Source organism: Topomyia yanbarensis, chromosome 1 (genome assembly GCF_030247195.1).
Source record: "Topomyia yanbarensis strain Yona2022 chromosome 1, ASM3024719v1, whole genome shotgun sequence".
Taxonomy (NCBI): Eukaryota; Metazoa; Arthropoda; class Insecta; order Diptera; family Culicidae; genus Topomyia; species Topomyia yanbarensis.
The window spans coordinates 216,620,307-216,641,580 of NC_080670.1; the positions used below are offsets into that span (position 1 = coordinate 216,620,307).

General features: G+C 37.4%; 1 protein-coding gene across 2 annotated transcripts in view; it reads left to right on the forward strand.

The window, feature by feature from the left end:
- LOC131692868 (uncharacterized) overlaps positions 1-21,274 on the forward strand; it is a 194,879-nt gene that overhangs the window by 129,212 nt on the left and 44,393 nt on the right. For both annotated transcript variants that reach the window (XM_058980209.1, XM_058980218.1), the window contains one exon: positions 8,746-8,972. In XM_058980209.1, the coding sequence (XP_058836192.1) occupies positions 8,746-8,972 (227 nt within the window). The remainder of the gene's footprint in view (positions 1-8,745; positions 8,973-21,274) is intronic.

Genomic DNA, 21,274 nt, shown 5'->3' on the forward strand with positions numbered 1-21,274 from the left:
TTCGCCAGAGATACCATCGAAAATTGTTTTCACGCGTCATTTCCTCAATTTTCTTCAAAACATTCCACCGTGATAATGTGATGTGCTTTTTCCTCTCCGGATGTGAGCAGCAACAATTTCATAGCAACAACAACAACAACAGCACCGTTCAAAAAGCTCCGCCACGGTCTGCTGCAGTTGAGTCAAGCTACGAACCGAACCAAAAAATATAAAGAAATCATCAATCAAAACACCCCTCAGTTAGCGTAGTGTGCCATGCCAGAACCATGATGCTTTCCTCGGGTGCTGCCCCAAAAGGTCGGTCGGTGGTAGTACTATCAGCGTAAACATGAGGGAAAAAAAATGAAAAATTTCAATGGTTGCTGCTGTTTTCGTTAAGAGCATCTACCAGAACGACTTAATAACATGTAGCCCTGTCGTCACACGGGGAGGGAAGCTTTCCAAGGTATTACGATGATTGTTATTATCATGATCATTTTAAAATCGCTCGTTTCGTTGCATGGTGGTGTGCCTACAGGTTGATGGACGAGGATTTTTTTTTCTGAACGTGTTTACGTGGTTTTGAACGGAGTTCAGCAAACGTGTTTTAATTGCGCTGTGCTTTCTTGAGGAAAAACCACGCATCTTTTCCCATTATTGAGCTCATGTATTTTCATTATCTGTACGTTATAGGGAAACAATTCCTGTCTGGGCGTGCGAGGTGTTATGTGTTATCATTAGTTGTCTCGACAGGAGAACATCATTGAATCTATCGAAGACGGGTTCGTGTCCATGCCTTTGAAACGCTGGTAGCATGAGCAACGAACGTTGGTGTTAGGGAGGGGAAGAAAAGGCTGGTATCACTACCCTGTTGTACTCGACTCAACTGTCTCTTGAGTTTGAACAACAATGCACCCAGCCGTCAGTACAACCGATGCTTTGTTGTTGCCATCTTCTGCCTCGACGTCGGCGACAGGAAACTACGGACACATTCTCGCATTGCCTCATCTATTATGGAACCGATGAGTTGGTGGAATGCAGCTCAGTGGTTCACGGTGGAAAAAACCGCCGATCTGATTCCAACTGCCAGGGCAATATACGCATCGCAAAACAACAAACCGCCGCAGTTCCTTCGGTGTCTGCTAAACTAACAACACGGAGGAAGTGCCACCGAAGCCTCACACACACTCATCGTTCCTGCCAGCCACCAACGCAACGGGCACACGTACGTGAGGGGATTGCTGATCCCACACTCACAATCCTTCAAGCGAGATAGCGAGGCAGAGAGAGAGACAGAGAGAAAGATAGAACTAGATGGACGCGTTCTGAATGTGTCATTTGGTAATAAATAATAGGAAATGAAATAGGTATTTCACCGTCTGCTTACTCTAAACTGTTCAGTACACGTGGAGCCGGAGCAAAGCAGGCCATGACTCATGAACGATGAAAGACGTCAGCTTTCATGCAGGATGTTGGAACGGTTTTCTCCAGCTGTACACAATCGTGTTTGCTATTTCAGATGCAGACAAGAGTAGCAGCTACACACTGAGTGGTGGCACGAAACATGTTGTAATGCCCCCATTCTATAATTCTAAAGATCGTAGGATAAGAGGGGGGAAAGGGCTTTCTGGCACATCAATTTGTGTCTTGCACAACGTATGATTGATACTTATTGTTGGTACATACAAGGCTGCCGTCTTCAGACTTCGGACACCCTGCTGGTTTCGTAGCCAGCCAACCGGCCTGCTACGATGTCCAAATGGTTATATGCTAAAGTCGTGTTTTTCCATTGCAAACCACCATCATCGTGTGGGCAGACTGCACTGCATAACAAGATAAGAGCGAAGAGAAACGGACCAGTAGGTATGTACACTGTCTAAGATGGGTATGCATCGAGGTCAAGTTGTAAGACACGAAGCTATCTGTCGTTGCTGGAGCCTTCGTTCGATCGAGGGAATGTTTGGAGATGGCATTTGGCCGAAAAACGATTGAACGAACAAGTGAATGTTGAATGCTGAATTCTGAAAGGAGACAAGTGTTGGAAAATTGGCTTGTGATTTGTGATGCATTATCTAAAATTATACAAAATAGGGTCGTTGATAAGTGGCGGAAATAGCAGTGGATCAAGAGTGCTGCCTTGCTTTAAGTTTAAGTTTTGTTAGAAAAAGCTTCGAATTGAAATACAATTGTGCTTTGTAACAGGGTTGCTTCGTCCTAACATAAAACTATTGAAAATCCTAGATCTACACAGGGCAATGCTCAGTCTACCCTTAAGTTATGGTTAATATCACTTTGATCTCTTCGGGATCTTGGAGCTCTCCAGTTTTTGTTTTTAACTTGGGAACCGAATCTTTCCGTTTCCGCCTCTGTGTTAGCATCTCGGAAATCCCTCAGGATTAACCAGCTGGTTTAGTCGCTCAAGCAAGTTCTGCTTGGATTTAGTATCTAACTGGTGCCAATTCGAATGCTAATTACTGATGAGGTGAATCTGAGCCACAAAAATCCAACTTTATCTCTGATTCCCAATTTAAAATTGTTGAATGTTTACCGAAATATGTTAATCCTGATTTTGACTTATATTTGTGTTGATTACCGTAAACCGGGGTGACTTTGATCTTGATCACTCGAAGCTTTTTTTGTAGATCGCTTATTAAACCAGAATGGTCTACCGAATCATTTAAATTTGAAATGATTTCCACTCTAAACTTATAAAGTACTGATTTGTTATACTTTTTGAGTATATTGTTCGGTTTTTGGGTACCAAAATTTGACTTTACCACATTTTTACAAAGCTTCGTATACTGTCTATTATTCATAAAACAAATAAATCTCAGATTGAGCAAGAGTAATAAATTACAAGAGAGTTTTTATTTTGCTTTTGATTGGAAAGTGCCAAATTTAGTCTTGAGAGTTTGTTTATTTTAAATACATTTTTTGTGAAACTAGTTGGCAATTATTTCAAATTATTTTAAGCTAAAATTCGCAACATTTTTTTATTGTTCAATATTCCAACGTGTTAAAATGGATGAAACTTTTTGTACATTGATAAAGCACTGAAATAAAACAATTTTGGCAGTTTTAAAGGTTTTCAGAATCTTTTATTCTAGTTGGACACAAATTATATCTCGAATTTTGCAGTACATTGAAATACTTTGTATAATAAACATTATTTAACGTATCTGCGTATCTTTCCAGAATTAGTTTCAACAAACATTTAAATAAAAAACATTGACATCGACAACTTAACGTGGGTGTGAACATGCAGGTTATCAAAGTCACCCCGGAATACGAAAACGGACTTCAACTTGAAATTATTTTTGGAAAAATAGCTTTTTTATTCATTTCGTTTATTTTATAGGCGCAAATGCGTTAGCTTGGCGGTGCCAAATTCTTTTGTTTTTACATTTTGGATATTTTAAAACTAGGAGGCTACAATGTTGAAATATTTTGACGTAGGACTACGTCTTTGTTTTCGATATAGGGGTGCACGTTGCAAATTCTACAAAAATGGTATGTAACGAAAAGTGGTCCAATTTTTTTTTCAGCCATCTCACTATAAATTTTCAATTTTTTTGCTCATATCGCCCCGAAATACTTCTAAGAATAGATTTCGATAGACAAACCTAAAGATTTTTGATATCATGGCATTGAAAATTTAAATAATGTACAACCTAGTCAAAATATCGCGCATTTACACACAGAACATAGCGCTTCTCAAGTTCAGCACAACATATTTGTGTACCTAGCGCGCTACGCTTCCATGAATGACAACATCATCGACTATTTGAAGAACGGATTTGGCCGGACAAGCTCAGTTGCCTGTTGAACGACAGGCGGAGCAGATCACTGTGCTGCGTGTTTTCACAGCCAGTGTAGCTGAGTTAGAAGTTCGTTACACTAGCTGGGGAGATCTTATCTTCTCAAATAAGTTTAGTCGGATTCGATCACCTACTACAAATGAAATGGTTCAATATGTAATATTCGATGTTGATTGGTTGTGATTAAACCATACGTAAGAAATATATTTGATTTATTATTACTATAAATGTGCTAAGAAAATAAATATTTTACATTGAGTAGTTTAGTCCTACGTCTACAGTTCGTGCAACCCCATAGGGCTGCCCCTTGTAGTTTTTTTTTATAAAAGAGAAAAAATTTACAGCTATCTTAAGACTAGAAATAAGATTCTATATACAAGAGAGCGGGCAAAAGATTTTTTTATGAAAAAATTTAAAACAAGGAATTCAATAGTAATAGTTTTTTTAGGAAATATTTACAGTTATCTTAAAACTAACAATATAGTTTGGTACACAAAAGGGGAAAAATAGCTGTAAGCGGACAATTTTAGGTAAAACCATTCAATCTTGTTCTACATACATCAGTACATCAGGGTGTCTTTGTCGAACAACTTTATTCAAAAAAATTCGGCATCTGTAAAACTTCGTGATATGAAGGAATGGACTTTTCTCTTTCATTCGAAAGCACAATTTAAATATTCTGTCGGGGGGTCTAGAATAACTTTTTATTTTAAAGATTTTTGATTGAAAACTTGTTTTTAATGAAATTAATTCGCATTTTTGCTACTAATTGGTACTTTAGACATTCAAAAAAACTAAAAATGAGAATCTGATGAACAATCTCATTGTCTACAACTTCGTAGAAAGCTATAAATCGATGTAAAATCACCCGAAAAAGTTATTAAAATTTTATCAGTTTTTAGGTGTGCGGCCTATGGATTAAGAAGTCGATTAACAAGGACTTACAAAAATATGTTGGGTTTAAATGAACAGTAAATTCAGATAAATTTCAATATTTACAAAGTCCTATTCTCAGCAGAAAAAATATATTTTCAGATTCTTCTGGTTCTTGGGCGACATTGACACTTATGAACAACGAGGTGTGGAAAGTTGTTGACCAAATTTATTCGATAATCTTATACCTTTTCACGATGTTGCTTAATGTAGTAACGGATTTTATCATGCCTTTTTCATTTCTTTTCTCGCTCTAGGAGATAGATAATCTAAACTAGAATAACCCTTCTTCCTGATCCTATTCTGCCTGGTAAAATACAATTGACTTAAATTGAAAGTTTTATATTTGATGAACTAAAGTAGACAGCTCGAGTCATGGTAATAAACGACGGATTTTATTGTAACTTTTCAACATTAAAAGAAAGATGATTGAAAGAGAAAAAAGCTCTTTGAGTTTTGGATCCATGTTTGTTATCTTTTGGGGTAGATTCATTTCATCAGAATTTATAGATGCAGAGTTTTGCTTGTCCTCAAATTTTATTTCCAAATCGAACACACTTCACATAATCTTAGAAAAAAGAACAAAATCAAGTTTTATCATTTCCCTTAAGAAGAAATTCCGGAGTCGTTACTCGTTGAACACGGATCACAACAGAAAACGAACAAGAAAATATTAGGCTGGACCATACATTCAGTAAATTCTTAAAATAAGTATTTATTGAAAATTTCCCTCACAGTATGGGATAAGAGCAAAGACCACAGTTCAAGAAGACAGAGTTGCCAGTTCAGTTCAGAATCTGGAGACATTAACAGCAACACGTCTTTTGGGTAAAGTGGATACTTTCTATATCTACTTTTATATTGAGATCGCTATCTTCGTACAATAGACAAAACCTTAATTTCTCATTTACTATTGCGATTTCTGTTCAATGTACTGCGATTCCCAAAAGTTAACAAACTTGAACATAAATCTCATTGAATTATTTCCCTATCCTTCATGAAACTGTCAATCAGGTATCTCAATCGAAATCAAATCAAATGACTGAATATCTAATCGAGTTTGATCAAATATAAAGTTAAAATTTAGGCCAAATATATCCCACAAGATGCTAACGAGCAAAAAGGTTAATTCAAGATTACATCAAGCATACTCCAGAATGAGTGAAGAAATAAAAAATCAGAAACAAATATATCTGTGACAGAAAAAACTGTTTTATTTTGCTACATTACCAGGTATCATTCAAAAGAGTACTAATTCCGTTCAAATTTTATCTACTCTTCTCTATATCTCCTTGCTCCTAAAATATCATTGGTGCGCATAAAACGGTGGAATTATGATTTTTCCGCTTAAAGGTAGGACTTTGCGAGCATTCAGGTTCTTCTAAGCACACTGTTAAAATAAGGCAAAACAATTTCTTACAAATGAAAATGTTTTTGGAATAAAGCTTCTTAACCAATAGGCCCCGTGCGAAACTAGAAACTTTGATAAAAATTTAGTAGCTTTCTCTGGCCATTTTAGATTGCGATATAGTTTTCTACAAAGTTGTACACAATGAAATTGTCCATCGGATTCTCACTTTTGGTAATATTTGAATGTCTAAAGTACTATCTATAGGCAAAATGCGAACCAGTTCCATTGAAAAATCTAAATTGTCAAACAAAAAAACTTTAAAATAAAAAGTTGTTCTGGAGCCCCCGACAGAATATTTTAATTTTACTTTCAAATGAAAGGGAAAAGCCCATTCTATCATATGCTGTAGTTTTAGCAATGCCGATTTTTTTCGAATAAAATTGTTCTACCAAACACACCGTGTACATGGTTTAAAAATATTAAACTTGAAAAAAATGTGTTGCGTCTAAAAATATGTAATGATTACTTCGAAAAGTGATCAATCTCACCTCGGTTTACGGTACCAAGTCAGTTTTGTGTACTAAATTACTTTTTTATGTTCAATGATTTTTCGTTTTAACTTGTTTGCTTTTCGGTCAATTTATTTATTCTCAAATGATACATTAATTAATTTCTGAGTCGTTCATTATTTTATACCTTTGAACTTCAAATTCGACCAAACCGTTTTATACCAACGGCAGTCAGCACTATCCGGGATCGTTCTTACCGAACACACTCACAGTTGACTCAGTTTATAATCGGAAATGAAACTGAACACCAGTTAGCAGTTGTTAGCTTTCGATTAACTTCCAACGAGCCACCCCTTTTCCCCGGGACGGATGGTTCCTTCGGTGCCGGTAATTAAATTTATCTTATTCTGTATATCGTTTCTGAAGTTCGAGAGAAGCGCCTTGCGGGTTCAATTACCGATGATTGCCGATGAAAGGTGAGGTGATACGGGAAGAAGGTTTCAAATCGTAGTAAGTCATGCAACGACGACCGGGAGCGTTGCTGTGGATTCGATGCAGCCATATGTGTGCTTTGATTGGTTGGAGGAGCTTCTCATGTTTTGAATATAACTTTTTTTGCATTCAAAATATTTAGGGAACAAGCTAGTAGAACATAACCTTTCAGATGAATGCAATGTAAGCAAGGGAAAGTTTCGTTGAAATATTACATTTCGCTATTCCAGGGTGCTTTATACTATCTGACAGATGGGATCAAAAGTGTGGTGTTTCCTGCATAAAATCTTACAGCAAGCAATTCTCCAAGTTGGTTTCATTGCACAACTAACAAACCCTTCAAGAGAGCTTGTTAAAAATGAACTTTCATTGTCGAGAGGAAATAAATCTTTGATCAAAGCAACCTGCTCGCTGTGCGTTGTTGGTTTGAAAATAATTGCATTGTCAGAATTTTACCAATTTAATTCGTCTCCAGACTAATAAAAATCGCAACAAATCACAAGCAATCTTAATCCCAAGACTTCAATAGCCAAGTTCAAGGATAACAGCAATTTCCTCAAATGTCTCGCCATTAATAATAATCTAATTCCCTGTTTCCCATTTAGAAGATTCATATTTCGTTTTTTTTTTCTCGCTCAGCTTCCAGCAAACCGTTTCACTTTTCGTGTAACCACCATCGTTAGTCTCGTGTTTTTTTTCCTACATCTCTCTTCTGACAACCCCTAACTGGAGCAATAAAAGTTATCCCAAAACGTTTCCCCCCTCGTTTTCTTCTGCACCGACAATTTCACGAAGCTCATGTTTTTTTCGCAATAAATTTCAGCAAATTACGTGTTGATCAACTCGCGTGTCAGAGCACACTTTAGCAAGTTTTTTTTCCCCGCGCCCAGCACCGCCGGACGACAACCTTGGCTCGCTGGCAAATACTCGACTCCACTCGAGAGCCCGTCGGTGCTGTGCTGTGTGTGTGCTCCATTCTCATCAATCCTCAAAGTGTCCCGATGCCGATCCTGCCACTATCCGATGTGCGGGTTAATCCTTCTACACCGTCACGTCACGTGACAGTGCGAGAGGAGATACGGATACGGAGCGCACTAGTTTTTTTTGTTCGCTGTCTTACTCGGTCTGGCTGAGAAGCGCTGACTTTTTACCCGAATCCATTTTTCTTGTTTCCGACTGGCAAATTGATCATCGGAAAAGTTTGTTTCTCGATTTGCCAAGAAGTCCTAAATCGAGAGGAGATGCGATGAGATTGGGTTCCAGTTAGTTTTCTGTTCCATGCAGCTGTTACTTTGTGAGTCCGCCCGCCACCGAACAGACACAGTCACAGGCGGCGACGACGACGACTGACTTTTCTCGCTTCCAGCAAAGATGACGACGACGCTGATGTGGGGAAAGTTTTCCGTTCGTTTCGCAGTAGGCGGCTGTTTGTTACTTTCGCTGAGTGATTTTCGGTCTTGTTTTAGTTCGTGTTTTTCGTGAAGTTTTTTCACCAAGCAAACTTTTCAGCTGTAAACATGGTGCATGCGCAGGCGGTTCGCGCGAATCGGTGGGTGACATATGTGACTAGTAATGATGATATTTTGAATCCTTTCTGGGAAAAGTAATTGCATGGCATGGCAAGTAAAATAAAAACCTTCTCTCTCTTTTGTCTCCCGGGCAGCAACTCCTACGAGCACAAGTTTCGACGGCATGTGAACGATGCGATCGGGGCGGGTGAACCGCGCAAGATACACCGCGTTTCCGCCAGCTACAGCCAGCTGACGATTCGGATTACCGAGGCGCTAACCAACAACCTCGGGCGGATAGAAATTACCTGCCTGGCAACGATCCCGGCCCATGTCGAACCGGGCGAGCAGTACGCGGATTACAAGACGTCACTCATCAAGCGTAAGTAGTTTTGTTATGTTTTATTTTCGAAATTCAATCTAGTGCTCCTGGCGGCGGTCTGCTGCTTGCGTCAACCAGAACAATGCAACGGTTGCTCGCTCTAAACTAGTGATGTTCATGTTTAATCGATTATTGCGAGTGATGGAATATATTGTCTAATATTTAAAATTTATAAAAACGATTTTTTTTTTAAATTTTTATGCAAAATTGTACTATGGTAAAGTGAGTTCAACGAAAATATAATTTTTACTGACAAGTAAATGCAATGTTTTAGGTCTGATGGTAGAATCATTAGATGTAGAGAGCCCATTACTGATGTAGAATTGCAAAATTGAAGATGGCTGTCAATCATGTTAGGTGCAAAGTATTGGTTTGGGGAACCTTTGGAGTTCCATGAGTTGGTAAATTGTGTTCATTGATTCTACGAGGTATCGCTTGAACATTTTGAAGTTGGATTTAATTTTAAGGCTAGCGCAGGAAAAGAACAGTAAAGAAAGTCGTTTTGGTTGTGGCCATGATAACGATCCGAAACATAATATTCAAAGGTGGTAAAGGGATGGTTGCTGTGCAATGTTAAATCGACTCTGCCTTATACTTTTCAGTCCCCGGATTCAAACTGAGTTGAGTATTTGTGGGAGTATGTGGAACATTTGTGGCACTCTTTCGATCGCAAGATCAGGTGCTTAGCTTAGCTTAGGTACACTGCCCTTAGTTGCTCAACCGATATTTTTTCAAAAAATTTTTGCCTTTCTCAATAGAAAGGTATTGCAATTGCTCTGAAAACCGACTTTTTAACGAAGGCCCGGAGGGCCGAGTGACATATACCATTCGATTCAGTTCGTCGAGTTCGGCAAATGTCTGTGTGTGTATGTATGTGTATGTATGTATGTGTGTGTGTATGTGACCAAAAATGTCACTCATTTTTCTCAGAGATGGCTGAACCGATTTTGACAAACTTAGTCTCGAATGAAAGGTGCAACGTTCCCATAGGCTGCTATTGAATTTCTAATGGATCCGACTTCCGGTTCTGGAATTACAGGGTGATGAGTACGAACACGCAGAAAATGTCGATTTTAATAAATTCTGCAATGAATGTATAAAGGTGAAAATTCTTCCAAAATATGACCACAACTGCTTCGATTTGTAGTATTAGGTCACTAACATCCATTCCAAGTCTATTTGGCCACATTGGCCACCATCATCGGTTCCGGAAGCCCCGGAGGAAGTATCTAAATTCAAAATAACAGTCACATCGATTTCTCGGAGATGGCTAGACCGATTCGACCAAAATTGGCTTCAAATGAAAGGTATTGCGTCCCCGTAAATGGCTATTTAATTTCATCCCGATCCGACTTCCGGTTCCGGAGTTACAGGTTGTGTTACAGTGTTACAGGTTGTGGCGTGCGATCACATAGCAAATTGTGATTCAAACCGATACTCCGATGAAAGCAAAATAGGTAAAAATTTCGCAAAAATGTCTCTCAAACAACTTAAATTTGCTGTTCTAAGTCACCGACGACCAACCAAACTTTCGTTGACTACATTGACCACCATAGACGGTTCCGGAAGTGCCCGGGAAAAGCGGCCATCTTTCAAAATTTACGAACTCACATCAGTTTCCCGGAAATGGTTGGACCGATTTTCACAAACTTAGTCCCAAATGATAGCTATAATATCCCCATAGATGTCTATAAAATTTCGTACTAAAATCGCTTATATGGTTCCGGAAATATAGACTAAATCGTCCGGTTACATATGAAATTCCCATATAAACCGGAACTCAAATTTTTTTTTCAAAGGGGGGACCCCATGAAATTTCAGAAATCGAATTCGTATTTTTGATGCCAATCATCTTTAAAATGCATGAAACGTCGAGATTTTATGTTATCCCGAAATTTTTTTTTATAAAAATCGACTTTTTGGGACTGCCGATTTCGCACCTTTTTCAGTTCAATATTACCGTGGCTGTTCTTTCTTTTTCAAAATTTTAGAACTCGAATAATGATTTATTTTCCTGTATATAGTTGTCATGTGATGTATAATAATAAAATGCAATATATGCATTTAAAAGCTTTTAATGAATATAAACAACGCACACATTCTCGTGCTTCATGATTGAGAAAGGCACAATTGCACCGCTAGGTGGATTAAAATAGGTTTTACAGAAATAAAATTACCCAAGAAAAAATGAAATAGTCTCGAAAAATTTATCGAGATAGCAAAGAAACGGAAGTTATAACAGAAAACTCGTTTTTTTGTGTTGAGAATATGAAATAATTTTGAGCGGCCCAAAATGAGCATTAACTGCACTGAAAGCGTCCGAAGCAAAACTGAGAGCCTCCAACCCCAACCGCTATCAAAATGTATGAACTGACAGCGATTGGGGCCAGAACCCGGTCCAGCTCAGGGTAAAAGCAAAAACGGCATAAGATGGCTCCTACCCCGGTTGTCACCGTGGAGAGGTAAGGGATAGGAGTTCGGTATCAGAAATCTAGTTCGGTAATCAGCAAATCTAGTTTCTTTCGGAGTACCAAAAGGTAGTTTTTTAAGGACCACTCATCTTTACGCTTTTCATCCACAACATCTGCTTAGTTTTAAAATTAAAAAAAAAAACTGATGCACTCGAACGATGTAAAAACCAACAAACACATCTCGTCTGTAGCTGATTGTGATATTCTTCAAAACGATATTAATACCCTGAAACTGTGGTGCGAAGAGAATGGCATGGAAGTCAACGTCAATAAAAGCAAAGCAATTTCATTCTTCTATTGCCAATCTATCGTCAGCTACGAATACTCGATGATGGACAAACCTCTGGAACGTATTGGGACAATCTGCGATCTAGGTGTAACGATCGATCATAAGTTGAGGTTCGACGATTACATAGCTTTAACAATCGCTAAAGCCTTTTCCGTTCTTGGTTTTTAATGCGTAGAAACACCAATGCTTTTTAATGTCGTGTACGCGGCTTTATACTGCTCTCTAGTTCGCAGCATTCTTGAGTACGCACAAGCTGCGAGTATGGATAGAGTACAGACAAGCTTCGTTCCACTGATAATATAAATTCGAAAATATAATCATGCAATGCACGAGTTCATTTGTCGTTTTCTGCTACGAAGTAGTTTCGTGCACTATAAATAGTAGGTTTCGTTTATTTCATGAACAAGAATGGCCGCTTGGTGAATGAAAGATTTCGTAAATTTTACTTATTTAGTGCACATTGCACGTTGTCGTTGATAACGATATTATTTTTCGTGAATGAAACGAAATGATTCGTTTATTGTAATAAGTGTTTGCGTATATTACGAACGATTTCGTTAGTCGCAAGAATTCATTTCGTTCATCTAAGAAAATAATTTTCATACTTAATAGCATATTATTTTCACATTGCTCCGGCAGAGAAAAACTCAAGCTTATTTATGCAAAACCGATGAGCAGTTCGCCATGGCTCAACTGAATCCGCACTTCTCCGGATTCTGGATCAAATGGAAGCGAAAGAGGTTCAGGAAATCTTCCTGAAACCGGCAGACACATATACTGTTACTAAATAGTCAGACCGAGACTGTCGCGTTGATCAACAATTATCTTACGTATAGCAACAAGGACTCCATATTCTACCTCTATTGAAGCTCTTTTGACGTTGACGGTTCGACGAATGGTGCTCGTAAATAATGTAACGACTTTCGTACATAGCAGCGAACAATTCGTTTGCCTAATGAAGCTGTTTCGTTCAGAGCCAACAAAAGTCGTTTCGAGGTTTTCACAAAAAACTCGTAATTAAAAATAAATGTGTTTTGATAGAACTACGAATAATTCATCATATGTACGAAAAATTCGTATGTTTTATGACAATTGTCTGTAAGAAGTTCGTAGGGATTTACGAATATATTCTATCAGTGTCGCTATGCTCTACGAGGCTTACCGTGCACTGGCCTACGCAGCCTCTCAAACTACACCGGCTTATCCGGGTTGAACCATTTGCGGACTGACACGTTCTCTGGTAACATCGATAGCTCTGCAGAAGATAAGCTTCAAGATGATGGTACGAACTGACCTTTGAAACCGTCAGTTTATACGAGTTCCTGCGCATCGAACTAGTTACGGTTAAAATCAGCCCGTTACCACCTGCATTAGACATTTTAATAAAGTTTCTTCGCAATACGATTTCAATATCTCATCAATGTACTCAGAAATAGAATTAGAAACTAATAAAAAAAACTTATCTGTATGACTTTGGGTCAAAGACTAAAAAATAAATAAAATTCAGGAGCATACAATTACTAACACGGGGCTAATCCTGTGATTCTCAACCTGGGATCAACGGGACCCTTAGGGGGGCGTGGAAAGGTTTCTGGGAGTTCGCGAAGATGAATATCTTTTCTAGTTGAATATTAAAATTTAAAGCAGGAAATAATATCTCAACCAACATACATACAGTTACACCACGTGAGAAACTGTGTATAGATAGCGTTCAAAAGCTTAGACCAGGTAGAAAATTTCATTGTGAAGAACAAGATGCTACACGACGTCGAATATGACAACGTTAATACCAAAATCCTGCATATATGGATGACGATAAAATTAAAGTGCGCCTACACGACCTTGCGCCGTGCATTAGACCAGAACACATTAAAGATTTATGTCAAAGTACTGAAAAGTGGAATCCGTTATAAACGATACTTTAGGGAAAAAAATCAGTTGCTTTCCCAACGCCATTCGTGTTGTTAAAATACGGTTGGCAAAAAACGCTGTGCGCCTACCCTGGTCAGACTATTACGTGCCAGTTTTGTAACCAAGCGGCATATTACGGAAAATGATACTCCAAAGTCGCTAAAAAAAATCTACCTATTACAACCAATTCCAACAAAACAGTTTTCAACAAATGTTGATAAAACACAATCAATCGACCTACCAATAACTGACGCACATTGTACATAGAAATTATTGTCATGTACCAATAACGAAAAAGCAGTGTTTGGTCTAGTGTCTCCAAACCAACAACCAGCACAAAAAATTCCGATAAAGAGAGATTTACAGCAGCGACCCGTAAGAGCAAGAAATTAATAATTTTTTCCTTTTTTTGTTAACGACTAAGAGTGAGTCAATTTTCCTTTTTTATGTTTTTAACGACATTCAACTATCAAGGGACTCGAAAATTAAGTATATTTTTCAATATTAAGAGCCATAGTACTCAAGGAAGAGCAAGGGTTGAAGGAAGAAAGTTTTAGAAAAGCGTGGAAAGGGTCATATAAGCAAGCTTAGAATTTACCGGCGACTTAACCCTTCGTTTGCTACCGCAGGAGTCAGTATCATTTGGCATTAGAAATGCCAATCACCTGAGTCTACGGCATGTCCGGACGACTTCATGCTGTCGGAGCCTTGCTCATATGACCCTTTCCACGATTTTCTGAAACTTCTTTCTTCAACCCCTGGTTTTCCCTTGAGTACTATGGCTCTTATTATTGAAAAATATGCTTCATTTTCCAGTCTTTTGCTAATTGAATGACGTTAAAAACATATTAATAAGACCTTCTGACTTCGAACACCATGAAAATTGTTCCGATTAAGACATAGACGTGAACGATAACACGAGAGAAGGCAGCTGGGTTTTACTCTCAAGTTGCGTGGACAACGCAGCTAATGCATCACTGTCGAGAAAAAGGTTCTCAACACGCGGCAGCCAACTGCATCCGCAAAACCCTTCTGTTCGCAGAAACTTTGTGTTATTCATTTATTTTTACGTACTGTAAAACATGATAGCTTCACGACTTAGTTATGCTAATGCATGAATTCGAGCAAAATACAAAATTGTACAAAAGTACAAAATATTGGAACTTGAATCCACATAAAAATCAATAAAATTTCGAGCTTTGCTAAATTTTAGGTTTATCAGATTCATACATTATATTACTCTCAGAGTCCATTCTTGGATTAATTTATTGTTGAATTCTTTTAAGCTGTTGTTTTTTTCAATTATAAGATTCAGAAATTCATTTGGCTAGATTATTAAACTACTAACTTTATCTGATATCAGTTTTCATGAGTGCAAAAATCGTCATTAATCTATCTTTCGGATCCTTGTTTTTTTTTTTAATTTTGCATTTCTTTTATTCTGTGGCTTTTCAGTTTCCCTATGAAATTATTATTGATTCCATGTACTGAATTCCTGGATTAAAAATTTTCTGATCATTGGATTTCCCTGTTTTTGAATCTCAGATTTCTAATTTACTTATATTCTTCTTCCTGGCATCTGATTGATTGATTTCCTGACTATTGTAAATTCTTGGAAATGTTGATTTCTTGAGTTTTAAAATTTTTAGATTTTCTGATACCTTGGTTCGTCGGCTTCAATTTTCTGTACTTATTGAACCACAGAATTCTTCTAATTAAAAATTCTTTCCTGCTCCACTTTCTCGTTTTTCGTATTACTCTATTCTAGGCTTTTCTCAACTTTTCGATTAATGATTCCACATGCAGACTTGATTCATTGGATTGTTGAATTTTTGGATTCAGACTTTCAGTTCCTTCTTTAACATTTGAGTTCGAAATTTCTCTTAGGGCAATTTGTTATGCAAATATACAGTTGCAATTTTTATGTTTATTGAGTCACATTCGAAAGAGTGAACCTTCATTGAATTGGTCGAAATTACTGTCATATAGAAAATTTACAACTGAATTTACGAACAGCTTTTTCATCGATTTTTTATAGCTATACTTCTACAAAAAACTGAAAAATTTCCATCGAACTACCATCAAAGTAGTTTAATCGATACCTACTGGATTGAAAAGCAATCGAACATCCCTACACCGCGAGCGAAGGTCGTTCAAAATCAGATCATATTCGCAGATTTCGCCGCTTGCTGCGCTCGGGCTTTGTTAACGAAATAATGAATCGCTTCAATTCCCGGTACATTTTTCCTGCCATCATCATAATGATCGTTATTACGGCCATCAGTTCCATTTCTCTCTCTCGCTGGCTGGAGTGCTTTTATCCTCCGGAGGGGTGGTGGGGAAAGAACAATCCCGTAACCGGTTAGCATCCATGGGTGCCGCCATGACCATTCCGGCATCTCGTCATCATCCACCCCTACCAGTAGGAAGCTGGGTCAATGGCTGTAAAAAGGCACATTTTTCTGAAGGAAATATTCTTTTATTTCAATCTCTGCCAGGGTAGATTTTCAAGAGACTATTTTCCTCTTTATATCAAAGCATTGCATCATCATCATCTGTGTAGGAGTATTTTCTTTCTCCCGTGGATCGCCCCCTTAGGTTCCCCCGCATAAATGCGCGAAACATTTGTGTCTGGTTCTGGCGTAAACGCGGAACACCTACTGGCCTCTTGCGGATCCCCTCATTTTTCTGAGTGTGTTTAATAATTTTCCTTTATTTTTTTTCTACGCCCCAGTGGACAATCTGTGTAACCAACTGTGATCGGTCGGCAGGGACAAAGATGTTTCCCCCATTCCCTGCATCCTTCAGCTATAATGGTTCCGGTGCGAAAGCTGCACCAGGAAACCCGATAACTTATCTACGTTAACTGCAGACCGCAAAAAGGGGGACTCGCAATGGCATGAAGGCTAAATTGATGATGAAAACAGCTTTCGCTAAATGTCAACAGTTTTGACCACAAACAGGCCCAACAAAACATCGTGTCTATTAGTCCATTATGTATTTACCGAAACCCGCACGCAACCAAGCGACATGAAACCGATCGACCCGCTTGACGCAATTGACTAATTGCTACTAATAACTCAAACAAAGGAGGCTATGTCGACGACGGGGGGCGCGCACACGCACACCGAGATACCAAGCAATCAATTTCCGAAAAGCGTAATTGAAAATTTGACGCGAAATTTCCACTGTCAACGACGACGACGCGACGGAGGAAAATATTAGGTGCACTTCATCAATGTGACTTCCGCGGCCTACTGCCACCAGTCGCTTATTGTTGACAATGTTTGCTGGAAAGGGAGGAAAATAGGCAATGATTAACGAGTATTTTTCTGTGTCAATAGGAAAGGAGGGCAATTTTATCGTGTGAATGTGGTGGAAGGAGAGGCAATCTAGAAATGTTCTTCAATTTTATAAATAAACGATAAACGGACACAAAGTTGAAGTAAATATTATTTTTAAATTTGGCTTCGTGGAAAGCTGGCTACAACAGCATGAGCAGAAAATTGTTCCTAGCTTCGGCAATTAGCTGTTGAGATCCAACCAGACACCCGACGAAGCGCACAAAAAGGTTTGTTTAAATAATAATCGAAATATGTACTCCAAACACTGTAGACGCTTCGAAAAGTTTGTTGCACCGGATTGTGGAAGTTATACTACCCCCCCCCCCTCTCGGTTTTCGAACAAAGCAAACTGGAAGAAAAAGCTTGCGCTAATTCTTTCCGGCATTAGGTTTCACTCAAAAGCTACAGTAAACCGTTTCTCATTACATTAGAAGCAATTAGGTGGTACCCGGGTGGATCGTGTTCATTCGTCGTTACTCGAGCAATGTGACCCTACCTCCTCCGTCCGTTTGGTATGGAGAAAAACTCGGATTTTTTTTTTGTGCTCCTGAAATTGCTCAACACCAGTCACAGCAGTTCGCATGTCAGTTGCGTCAGTAGTTTTTGCTGAACTGCACTACATTGTGCTATACGTTACTTCTGGCTGACATTTCCGATGGTTGACGGAGAAGTGGGAGGAAGATTCTTCACTGTTGCTGCACGGTTTTTTTTTCGACGTTGGACTTTTATGTGACAGAAATTTCTTTCCCATCATGGTTGTGTGGCAACCGACATACGTTACTACAGTGTTCGGAGTATCATAGCATGCTATGATGCAGCAGTATTTCCCCCCAGTGCCATAACGATGCGACCGCAATGCAATGACACTTTCGAGTGGGTTTTTTTGTCGAATGAAATATTTATTGCAATATGGTGGTGGCAGCCACACGGTGATGGGTGGGACATTTTCAAGGTCTAAATTTTTGTTAAATTGACTGTCGTCATTCTTCATCTGTGTGAATATAATATTCAATGTCGTTATCGTTATTACTTACGCTTTCTTTATTTGGAAGAAAATTGATTTTTGATGGAACAGCAGTTCGAGTCCTGATATAAGTCTTGAAGTAATATAGGAAAATGCCATTAATCACTTCAACACCATTTCACGGAAAACCGATTCATCACAATTTCAACTAAAAAATTAGTTGAGTTTTTGGTTTCGTCTAGTTAATATTTGGGCGAACTAAGTTTTTGTTGAAAACAATAATCCAACGCTGTTGGTTTTATGCTGTTAGTTTCAGCCTGGACACGAACGTTTCAGCCTAGCACAAAACTTAAAAAGCCTACCTGAACTAAAGCTTGAAACGCTTGTCTCAGCTTGTAACGCTTGTTTTAGCCCAGACACAATTGCATATGTCGTTACACTACCTTTTCAGGCAAGACACAAACGACTGGAATTCAACTAATCTCATTGTTAAATTAAACTGGTTCATCGTAAAATACAACATAGGATATTTCAAACAATTTGTTTCACCGACTGACGGATGAAGGTATGAAATTAAATTGTTGAAATATTCCGTATGCAAGTAATTCACACGTAAATATAATATAGAGTTATGTTTCTCATAGTTTTATCTTTTAATAAACTGCACTCTTAAATGAGACGAAATAGCCAAATGTATTTAAGGATTGTTGGTAATTGATTTATGATTTCAATTTTAGATGAAAGGTATAATTTATATTTCTTTTCTATTTAGTCAGCCAGCACTACAAAAAACGTCATACTTATTCCACATCTAGTTTGGAATCTCAAAAGATGAAAAATAATTATCATATTGCATATTACATTTGTTAATAATTGAAATTTTACTATATAATCGACTAAATCTGAAATAGAATGATTTTTACAATTTTCGACAATACTTTCAACTTTCAGTATACATGTATTGAAATTTTTTTAATCATAATCATCCCTTTATTGAAATGTTTTTAAAGAAAAACTAGGTAAAACCAAAATGAGGTCAGTTGAATTTCTTTTTTATTTTTGTACTGGTACAGGTAGTTGCGTCCAGGCTAAAACAAGCTTTCCAAGCTGAGACAACTACCTACCGGCATAACCGTTATGCCCAACGTGTATGAACATAGTTGCTGTCGCTACCTTTATGTATTTCAGTAAGGTGTGCATCTTGGCTACTTTGCTGTCATTTCGTATGATGTGCGTCTTGAATCAAAATCAATAATAATTTTCAATAACTATTATTTGAGAATCTCGCAAAATTAAGGGAAAATTTAGTTACGTTTTTCATTTTTCTGTTGAAATCAACTAATTAGAAAAACAAGAATTTGTTTTGTTATTTTCTTCATCGAATGGTTTTCAGTGTGCAGTGCTTCTTGCAGTTAGAAGTATAGCGAAGACCGTTACGAGAAACAAATTGATTTATAGCCTGTAAATTGGAAATCTGATTAACTTTAAACAACTCATGTCGGTTATGTTAAAGGATGTGTTCAAACGTGAAATTGGCGACTGTTGCATGTTGAGTTGGATAGATGCCAAACGTACCGTATTACAATGAATACAGTTAAGACCCGTTTTTATCAGCCCCTTGGTGGATTATAGGCTGATAAAACAGAGACATTGACAAAATCGGGACATATATTTTTCTTTCTTTTTAAGAAACCGAAGCTCTTAAAATATTCTTCTTTATTCCCTAGATATAGGCTCATAACCCGTTCTGATTATTCCGCTTCAGTTTCCCTTAAGGGGGTTGACAGTGCAAAATTTAATAAAAAAATAAAAATTTTATTTTTGCATATTTCGGATCACTAAGATAAGAAAAATATGCCCAAGAAAGGATTTACTCGAATTCAACTTGGTTCATCTGCTAGCATCTATCAATTTTTATATGAGGCTGACAAAATCGGGTCAAAGAGCTGATTAAATCGGGGGTAGACAAAATCGGGTCTTCACTGTATCAAATAATTGACTTCTATGTCAGTTATGTAATTTGCGTTTAGACTTCGTCTCATCAGAACCCGACACTAACATAATGACAGGACTAAGCTAGCGGCGGATTGGCGTTTGCTCCAAAAACGCAAACACTGTTTGTTTGTTTTTATTAAAGTGACTTTGAATAAAGTTTCAATTGTCACGTAAAAACTATTTGTTTTTCTGAGCAAACTACTAGTTCTGCGTGATGTCCCGCAAGAAAAGGAGTTAGTTATATTTTATCCACTAAGGAAAAATATAGCATAAACTTCTATGTGCAAAACCGCCATTAGGTTAGATTGAAGCTTCTAGCTTATTTTTGACAGAACCTTTAATATTAAACTGCAACAACAATGAATATAGGTTAATCTTTGTGTGCAATATCTTGAGTTGCATAAGTTCTATATCAAAAGGAAGGCTCCTTAAATTATTTGAAATTTGAATTTGACTAAAATGTTAGAATGTTGTTTACCAAGAAGATCATGCTAGCCGCTACAAGTCTTATTTTCTAGATTCAAACTATATGAATTGTAGCAGCACATTTCAGAATTTATTCAGACTGAAATGATGAACTAGAAAGAGAAAAAAAACAAAATATATGAAAGAAAGAAGAAAGATCAACGAAAGAAGAATGAAAAAATTAATAAATAGGAATAAGAAATGTGACATGTCCAACAACACAAGAAAAAAACAGAAAACAAGCGTTAAACAAGCCAAATAGACAGAGGAAAATAAGGATTAAAAGGAAGAAATAAAAGATTGTTGACAAAAAAGACAACAGAAATGAGACAGACGAAATGATGGGAAGGAATATTTTGAATCAGAATATAATGGCATACATGACAGGGGCTAGAGAAGAGAAGGAGTTCATAGGAATAGTAACAACATAAAAATAAAAAGTTGACAGTTAACAGTAACACTTTGATAAAGAAGGAAAATCATCGAGAGAGTAATAGCATGTTTCCTTTGAGAGAAATAAAGAAATATCAAAAAGAAAAAAGAAATAAAAATATGACAAATAAAAAACAATTAGAAAACCGAATAAGAAATGAAAGAAAGTGAAAATGAAAACAAAAGTTTGTATAAGCTGGGAAAAGTCAACTAAAAACTAGAAACCGACAAAAAAAATTGACGAATAAGGAAAAATTTAAAATCGAAAGAACTTGAATAAAATGAAAAATTTTAGTGTCTTTGAACGAATACAAATGCAAAACGAGGAAAAAGGGAAACGAAAAATGATAGAAAAACGGTAAAAGGATAAAACAAAAGAAAAAATAAAATAAGAAGAAGCAGAACGAGAGACACTGAAAAAAGAAACACGA